General features: G+C 44.3%; 1 protein-coding gene and 1 long non-coding RNA gene across 3 annotated transcripts in view; one reads left to right on the forward strand and one right to left on the reverse strand.

Moving 5' to 3' along the window:
• The first annotated feature begins 2,108 nt into the window (after positions 1 to 2,108).
• LOC307043225 lies at positions 2,109 to 4,733 on the forward strand. Its single transcript, XR_013809302.1, has 2 exons — positions 2,109 to 2,839; positions 3,251 to 4,733. It is a non-coding gene; the product is annotated as an uncharacterized lncRNA (long non-coding RNA).
• napba (N-ethylmaleimide-sensitive factor attachment protein, beta a) overlaps positions 4,085 to 9,547 on the reverse strand; it is a gene marked incomplete at its 5' end in the record, with an annotated part of 11,342 nt that continues 5,879 nt past the window's right edge. For both annotated transcript variants that reach the window (XM_079687535.1, XM_079687536.1), the window contains 4 exons: positions 4,085 to 4,976; positions 6,992 to 7,060; positions 7,470 to 7,574; positions 7,708 to 7,792. In XM_079687535.1, the coding sequence (XP_079543661.1) occupies positions 4,824 to 4,976; positions 6,992 to 7,060; positions 7,470 to 7,574; positions 7,708 to 7,792 (412 nt within the window). In that variant the 3' untranslated portion in view covers positions 4,085 to 4,823. The remainder of the gene's footprint in view (positions 4,977 to 6,991; positions 7,061 to 7,469; positions 7,575 to 7,707; positions 7,793 to 9,547) is intronic.

Below are 9,547 nucleotides of genomic sequence, written 5' to 3' on the forward strand. Positions count from 1 at the left end.
CACTATATGCAGATGACGGGGCCATATGGATACGGGGAAGAAATGTTCCATATGTGTTTGAAAAAATAGGGAAAGCTATAAAGAAAGTGGAGACGTGGTCATACAACTGGGGTTTCAAGCTGTCAGCAAGCAAATCTTGCTTTATGAAATTTACGAATAAACGCAAGATGGAGACTGAGAAGCTTACATTATATGGAAAGCCGATGAGTGAGGTCAATGAATTTAAATATCTGGGGCTATGGTTAGATAGTAAATATACATGGAAAACTCATATTAAACATTTGGAAACAAAATCCAAAAAAGTGTTGAACCTATTAAGAGCAGTGGCTGGATGTGACTGGGGGGCAGACAAACAGGCATTAATCGACATCTATCGGGCAATTATGAGGACAACACTGGATTATGGGTGTTTAATATATGCAGCAGCAGCAAAAACGTCATTACTAAAAATTGATAGGTTACAATATAAAGCGTTACGGTTGTGTATAGGTGCCATTAAGTCAACCCCTACTAATGCAATATTAGTTGAAGCAGGAGAGACTCCATTGGAGCTAAGAAGAGAGAAAATTGCTCTTGCTTATTGGGTCAGGTTAAAAGGAAGTGGGGAAGGAAATATCACAAACAAAATACTACAGGAGTGCTGGGAATATTCTAAATTTCAGGGGCGTGGGTTTGGATGGACAAATAAAGAAAAAATAAGGACATACGGCATGCATGAGTTAGAGTTTTCACCATCAAATCCATTCAGTAGTGTACCCCCATGGCTCTTTCCAATAGTAAATATAGATGTGAGTATAGTAGAAAAGAAAAGAGAGTGGCAAATAAATGAAGTAGGACTCAAAACAAGTTTGTACCTCAGGAATAATTATCACAATTACCTCAAAATATATACAGATGGTTCTAAAAACAAAGAAGAGTGTGTCGGAATTGGTATATATATCCCAGAATTTAAAGTGTCAATATCAAAAAGAGCATCAGACCAACTTTCAGTGTATACAGCAGAAATGCTGGCAGTAGTAATAGGATTACAGTGGGTGGAAGAGGTCAGACCAGACAGGGTGGTGATATGCACAGATTCATTATCCAGTTTACAAAGCATACAGTCAACAACAACTGCCAGAGAAGACATACTCATAGAAATCAATCACAGCCTGTTAAGACTTCACAGAAGCGGCATAGATCTGCAGTTCTGCTGGGTGCCTGCGCATGAGGGGGTGAAAGGGAACGAGTGTGCTGATAGATTAGCAAAAAGTGCACTACAAAAGGAAATCACATTACCAGTTCAACTTGGAAAAGGAGAAGGAAAAGCAGTTATTAAGAAGAAAGGGATGGAGATCTGGCAGAAAAGGTGGGAGAAAGACCAGAAAGGCAAAGAATACCATCAAGTGCAAAAGACAATTACAATTAATATTTATAAAGAAAGAAACAGAAGGGAGGAAGTAATGATAGCTAGGCTCAGACTAAATCACACTGCATTAAATGGTACGCTGTATGTCATGGGGAAAAGTGACAGTGACAAGTGTGGGAACTGTGGAGTTAGGGAAAATGTGGAACATATTTTATTACATTGTGTCACCTATAGAGTTGAAAGAGGGAAATTAAGGGATACAGTTTTAGAGGCAAAGAGGGAGTGGAATGTAGCGGGTATTCTGGGAACAGAAGGAGAAGGAGTAAGAGCTATCAGAAAAGCACTGTTCACCTTTTTGAGGGAAACTGGGATAGGGAAAAGAATTTAACAGTAGACCATGGATGATTTGTTTTTTTTTTTGTTTTGTTTTATTTATTTTATTTTATTTTATTTTATGGTTTTCTTTGTGATATGCTGGTTTATTAGAGGACTGACATGATGATACACACTCGTGTACAGTAGGTGGCGGTATGCAACCAAAAGCTGTTTGCGACCCGCCATTAAAAAAGAGAAGAAGAAGAAGAAGATATCAGTGCTTTGTCGGCACAACGGAGCTAGCTAGCAAAACAAACCCAGTCCGCCAAAACGGAAGTGCATTGCATCGAAGGGAGGAGTTCAGGATGTAGAGCGGAAACGGCTCAATAACTTGTGTATTCAAATTGCATTCGGAGGCATTTTGATCTGACTGCGGCCGTGCTGATATTATAACGCGAGAGAATGTCCACACCTTTAGTGTATAAAACTCCCCCACTACTTAGACTATTCCTTACACCCCTCTAGCATAAGCCCGAATGGTCTCAACCATATTGCGCCAGTAACGTGCACTTCAGGATCAGTTTGTGTGTCGTGCACACGACCGGTAGATTTTCGCAATCCGTGTTCTCAACATGCTTACTTTAGCATCATTTTTCATGGTCGGGCTAAGGTAGGGCTAAGACATTTCTTTGTATGGCTATAGCCTACCCAAGCCATACCCTAGCGCCGCCACTGATGGCAACAAAAAAGAAAACATGGGAGCGGTGGAGATGAGGAGGTGTCGGCGCTTCTGGCGATTAACCCGGGACTTCGGGTGGCAGTATACGCCGTGAAGATGTTTGCGGCCTGCCAGTAAACCCAAAGCAGAAGAAGAAGAAGTGACGTCAGCGGCTTCATTTGCGTAATCTTCCCTCAGGGAATTTATTCCAGTGTGAACGCGATCTACTTCAGTTCAGGAATTAAAGAGTTCCGGGGAACTATTCCTGGGGAAAGTACTTGGTATGAAAGCGCCTATTATATCAATTTCACGTCACGAGGGATATGTGAATATAATACCTTTTGCGCTGTCGACCAACGTAGCTATTACACGTTTTTGTGTGAGACTGAGTCGTCATGACCGTCACCGAGGAAGATCATGGACACGTGGAGAACTTCACCTGCAGGATGAATATCGCAGTAAGTGAGGAAGATAGTGAAGCCGGCATGTTCCTCCATGCAGACTCTGGATCTAAGTGTTGGGTGCTGTGATCAAAGCACTGGCTTCCTCCCTGCTGGGGGCCGGGGTGCTCGCGGTGTGGAGGAACGAGAGACTCTCAGGAGACGAAGCCTCTTAAACACCTGAACCTTTGAAAGAACATCCATAACATTCATCTGGTTGCAACTTACAAATTATTGATCTAATATATCATATTCCAATTACTTGTAGTCTCCTTGCACTATTTGTATTTACTAGCACTAGCTTATCTGTTTTATTGTGTTGCACTGTTGGAGGAGCCTGTGACCTAAGATGTCATAATATATGATATATAATGTTATAATGTTACATGAAAAGCCTTGAATCTTAAATCTTAAACAGGATCATGTCAGCCCTCAGAGCCTCGAAGAGCAGTGTGTCGGCAGTCAAATATTAAATAAATATATACAACTCCAGCTCATGCCACCAGAAGTTCTCCGATGACTCCTCCATCGTCAGCTGCATCACAGATGACAACGAGGAGGAGTACAGGGACCCCGTGGAGAACTTCGTAGGCTGGTGTGACAACAATCACCTCCAAGGAGCAGGTGTGCTCAAGAAAAAAAGGATATGTGTAATAGAAAGTAGTTTTGTATTTTGTTCCTCGTGAGGACAGATGAGGTAAATAAAAAGATTTGTGTGTGAAATGTTAAAATATTTTTACATATTATTATCGAAACATAATTGCATACAGTTTCTTAGATTTTAGAAAAAAAAATCCCTGTTGCATGAAATATAAAACATATGGTTATGTTGTTTTGTGTGTATTAAATTAAGAAAAGAAAATAACTGTAAAGAAAAGTTGCTTGATCCTTCCTTTTCGTCAGTATATTTTTGTATAAAAAAAGAACATTGAGTAACAACCAGGTGGGAGAAGTACTCAGATCTTGTACTTGAGTCAGAGTAGAAGTACCAGAGTGTAGGATTACTCTGTTACAAGTAAACATTGTCCTAGTAACAAAAGGTATTAAATAAATATAGTGGACTAAAAGTACACCATTTAGCTTTGAACTGAAGTGGAGTAGAAGTAGAAAGCAGCAAAACATTGAAATACTCAAGTACAAATACCTCAAACGTATACTTAAGTACAGTACTTGAGTAAATGTACTTAGTTACTTTACACCACTGAACAACCCACATATAATGATACCAAATGCCCGAAAAATAAACCAGAAAGCAGCCGGATATCTGGAGCGATGATGTTTTTATTTCGACTCTTAGGTACATATTTACTGATTGCACACAAATGATACCAGGCTACATGTATGTTGTTCACACGTTGGCACGACACGGAGAACACTTACATCAACATGACAACAGACATGCACAAACGAGGCAGTGACGTGGAGGGGGGCGGGGCGAACACAAAGAACCAACCAATCACAACGAGGCGATATCACTGACTCAGGGGTTGAGGAAAAGACAGCGGGTGACAGAGGAACGACAGAATAAGGAGAGGGGAGCGAAAGGAGGGAGAAGAGGGGCTATTACCTAAAATATTCAGACAGATCGACACACTGAGTACCTTAATAAACAATGATTTCAGTATCGACAATAAATATCTCATAAATAACATCCGTTTTAATAACATATATTTTCTTATATGTGATATGAGCTGCACGCCATCCCATCAAATAGTGTTATAATTCACACACACTCTCACACACTCTCTCACACACACCTGTGGAGCAATACTGAAGGAGCAGGGACACAGGGGGGGTTTAAAGGTGATGCTTAGCTATTGGGGGGTCACATGCAGACTGATATGTACAACTGTAAACTCCCTCAGTCTCCCCCTCCCTCCCCCTTCACCTTTCTGTGTTTTTTTAAAACTTTTCTTCCACCAAAAACAATCCCTTCATCCTCCCCCCTTTACCACCCCCTCTCCCCTTGTCTGCCCCCTTTATATTTTAAATGATGTCTTCTCTATTTCAGGTCCCCAGCGTCTCCCTGGATGGTCTTTTTGATGCGCAGCAGCATCGTGGTCAGCCATTGGTCCAGACGAGACACTGAGTCGTACTCCTTCACCGCCTCCGTGAACGCCTCGCTGTTCTGCTCCTCGTGGGCGTCTAGGAGTTTCTGTGACAGGAAACACACAAGACTTTAACGGTCACCTATTATGCAAAACCCTCCTCCTCATGTCTCTTCTACATCAACATGTGTCCCCTCTTCTTCATGTCTCTTCTACATCAACATGTGTCCCCTCTTCTTCATGTCTCTTCTTCATCAACATGTGTCCCCTCTTCTTCATGTCTCTTCTACATCAACATGTGTCCCCTCTTCTTCATGTCTATTCTACATCAACATGTGTCCCCTCTTCTCCATGTCTCTTCTACATCAACATGTGTCCCCTCTTCTTCATGTCTCCTCTACATCAACATGTGTCCCCTCTTCTTCATGTCTCTTCTACATCAACATGTGTCCCCTCTTCTTCATGTCTCTTCTTCATCAACATGTGTCCCCTCTTCTTCATGTCTCCTCTACATCAACATGTGTCCCCTCTTCTTAATGTCTCTTCTACATCAACATGTGTCCCCTCTTCTTCATGTCTCTTCTACATCAACATGTGTCCCCTCTTCTTCATGTCTATTCTACATCAACATGTGTCCCCTCTTCTCCATGTCTCTTCTACATCAACATGTGTCCCCTCTTCTTCATGTCTCCTCTACATCAACATGTGTCCCCTCTTCTTCATGTCTCCTCTACATCAACATGTGTCCCCTCTTCTCCATGTCTATTCCACATCAACATGTGTCCCCTCTTCTTCATGTCTCCTCTTCATCAACATGTGTCCCCTCTGTGGAAAGAGACTCTGAAAGTTTCAGGAAAAAAGATTCTCTCACTTTTTGTCCTGATCCATTTATATACAAAATGTAGCTGGTCAGATTTTGGCCACTTTATGATGTCATAACGGTGTTTTGGATTGTGTAACAATTAGCCAATCAGCGACCAAGGTAACCCCCCCCCCCACACCTTATCACCTGAATCTCCTCCTAGAGCACCATTGAGTTATTTTTAACCAAATATCTCTCAGAGGGGCGTGGGGAGGGGCTCCTTATTTTCATCTAAAGTAACAGCCAGAGAATCATTACTTTTGAAACAGGGCTGAAACAGAGGGTATTATGGGTAATGCTGCAATGATCTGTTTGGTATTTCAGCCAATCAGAGACAGGTTCTGTATATATCTGAGTTCTATAATATATTGATGACAAACAGTATAATAGGGGACCTTTAATAGAGAGGCACAGCGATGACAGACATTTTGACCGCTGGGAGTTAGCTGCCCCGATCTCACCATATTCAAAATCACAAATCAAAACTCACCTCTTCAGAACTGCTTTTAATCTGTAATTAATGTTGTGTTTTATATATTTTAAATGTGTTGTTTTTATGATTTTTTACTCTGTAAAGTGTCCTTGAGTTTCAATAAAAGCTCTATAAATAAAATGTATTATTATTAAAGGGTTCCCTGCACAAGAAGCCAATAGGATTTGTCCCTAGGATTTTGGATCTCTGTGGCAAATACACATTTATGACACTTATGTTTTGTTCAGCAGGATAATCTCCACTTATTAACACCACTTTGTGATTTTTGAAGTGTAAATGCAATCAGCACAAGTAAATGCTAACGCTAAGCTATAAAGGAACTACATCATGGTAGCATGGCTGTGCATCACCACCGCTCAGCTAGAGGCGGCTAATGTGGGGTGTGGTGACATTTAGTCGTCTCATGTAGACACTTGTTAGCAACCGCCGTTTGTGAATTCACCAGTGTGGTATTTAGTGACATATTGTATGTCATAGAGATCAAAGTGAGACTCTCTTCAGCTTGTGTTAACTACAGACCTTATTTCATGCTTTAACCAAAACAATTATAAATTATAAAAATGAACTACCATTAACTGTAGCCACACAAGATATTAACATTGAGGGATAGGGAGTGAGCATAATGAAATGTTTTTAACACAGCAGGGTTTTAAATCCTCGTAGACTCGGCCGTGTTTCTGCAAATCAGCGATATGAGTTTCAGATGCCGTGACGTAGGAGCGCGCATATGGTTTACAAAAGTGTGTTTATATATGCAATACATTTACCTTTAAGAGTTTCAGCTCTCTGGAGTCTGAGTAGGCTGGAAACATCTCCTCATACTTCTCTATGGCCAACTGCAACACACACACACACACACACACACACACACACACACACACACACACACACACACACACACACACACACACACACACACACACACACACACACACACACACACACACACACACACACACACACACACACACACACACACACACACACACATACACTTACACACACACACACACAAACACACACACACACACACACACACACACATTGAAGAAGAGGTTGAAAGGTTAAAATAGTACATAACTTTCACTAGACATCTGCATATCAGGACGTATATGTGTAAGTGGTGTTTTCTTTCTGTCTGTGTGTGTGTGTGTGTGTGTGTGTGTGTGTGTGTGTGTGTGTGTGTGTGTGTGTGTGTGTGTGTGTGTGTGTGTGTGTGTGTGTGTGTGTGTGTGTGAGTGTTACCTTGGCGTTCAGTTCGTCCACGATGAAATGACACAGTGAAGCCTTGAAGAAATACTCTTTGGCGTTATACTTTAACAGAGGATTGTCCATGGTGTTCATGGCAACCTGGAACAAGAGGTGGAAGAAGAAGTACTCAGATATCATGCTTCAGCACCAAATGCTCTGACTGCATGTATCCTGAGATTAAAGCTCAAGCCGGTGACGAGTGATATTTTTCTAACGAGAAATAATGAATGACCTGTTCGTATATTTCGATAGCTTTGGGGTACTGTTCCAGCTGAGCGCTGTAGTGTCCGACCTTCAGGAGACATTTGTTGGCTGAGCTGGAAACACACAGACAAAGAAAAGCCATCATGTATTCCGTGTATCACTATTACATCTTAGTATTTCCCGAGCTGAGCTTTCAAAGAAGTCTCATTTAGATAATGGATGATGCAAAAGGTCATCAGGCTTGTTGCAACAAGGGAGCATGAGTCAGCGTTACTCAGCAGTTATTCAGCAAAATGTTAATGAGTCTTCTTCCAGTGCAGCGTCAGCATCAAACTTTACTGCAACACTATATCTGATTAGACTAACACTATGCAGCTCCTTTCAATATAAAGATAACCCTGTTTGATGCATTTTTCTATTTTGTATTATGTATTATTTTTCATCCATATATTGCTTAAAAGGGGACTTTAACAATCACTAAATTCTTTAAATAGTTGCATATCAATGCTCTGCTGCCAAATTGTATATTTCAACTAATGGGGCGAAGCCTGCGAGCTAGTTCAGGCAGTCAACTCAAGCACCTATGATACATTAACACGTGACGCACCTCGTCCCTCTTACAACCAACCAAACACATTCTCCTAAACATGCCGCTCTATTGAAGCTGCCAGGTCTTCCTGCCTCTGCCTCGCTATGCTGCTGCTGCTGTGTTCACTTGCTATTGCTGCGTTCATGTTCCTGCTGCTGTGTTTCATGTTGCTGCTGTTCGCCTGCCCCACCACCATCCCAGCTTCCACCGCAGTACCACCCCAGCTACCACCCCAGCGTCCACCCTTCCACCCCATCTACCACCCCAGCTTCCACCCCAGCTTCCCCAGCTTCCACCCCACCTTCCACCCAGCTTCCACCCAGTTCAACCCCAGCTACCACCCCAGCGTCCACCCTTCCACCCCATCTACCACCCCAGCTTCCACCCCAGCTTCCAGCCCAGCTTCCCCAGCTTCCACCCCACCTTCCACTCCATCTTCCACCCAGCTTCCACCCCAGCTTCCACCCCAGCTACCACCCCGCCTTCCACCCAGCTTCCACCCCCAGCTTCCACCCCACCTTCCACCCAGCTTCCACCCCCAGCTTCCACCCCACCTTCCACCCAGCTTCCACCCCAGCTTCCACCACATCTTCCACCCCAGCGTCCAGCGTCCACCCCAGCATCCAGCATCCAGCCCAGCTTCCACCCCAGCGTCTACCCCAGCTTCCACCCCAGCTCCCACCCCAGCTTCCACCCCAGCTCCCACCCCAGCTTCCACCCCAGCTTCCACCCCATCTTCCACCCCAGCGTCCAGCTTCCACCCCACCTTCCACCCAGCTTCCACCCCAGCTTCCACCCAGTCTTCCACCCCAGCGTCCAGCGTCCACCCCAGCGTCCAGCATCCACCCCAGCTTCCACCCCAGCTTCCACCCCAGCGTCTACCCCAGCTTCCACCCCAGCTTCCACCCCAGCTTCCACCCCAGCTTCCACCCCAGCGTCCAGCGTCCACCCCAGCATCCAGCTTCCACCCCAGCTTCCACCCCAGCTTCCATCCCCAGCATCCATCCCAGCGTCCAGCGTCCACCCCAGCGTCCAGCTTCCACCCCAGCATCCACCCCACCTTCCACCCCAGCATCCACCCCACCTTCCACCCCAGCGTCCACCCCACCTTCCACCCCAGCTTCCACCCCAGCTTCCACCCCAGCTTCCACCCCAGCGTCCAGCGTCCACCCCAGCATCCAGCTTCCACCCCAGCTTCCACCCCAGCTTCCACCCCAGCTTCCACCACATCTTCCACCCCAGCGTCCAGCGTCCACCCCAGCATCCAGCGTCCACCCCA

This window comes from Notothenia rossii, assembly GCF_949606895.1.
Source record: "Notothenia rossii genome assembly, chromosome: 6".
NCBI classification, from domain to species: Eukaryota; Metazoa; Chordata; class Actinopteri; order Perciformes; family Nototheniidae; genus Notothenia; species Notothenia rossii.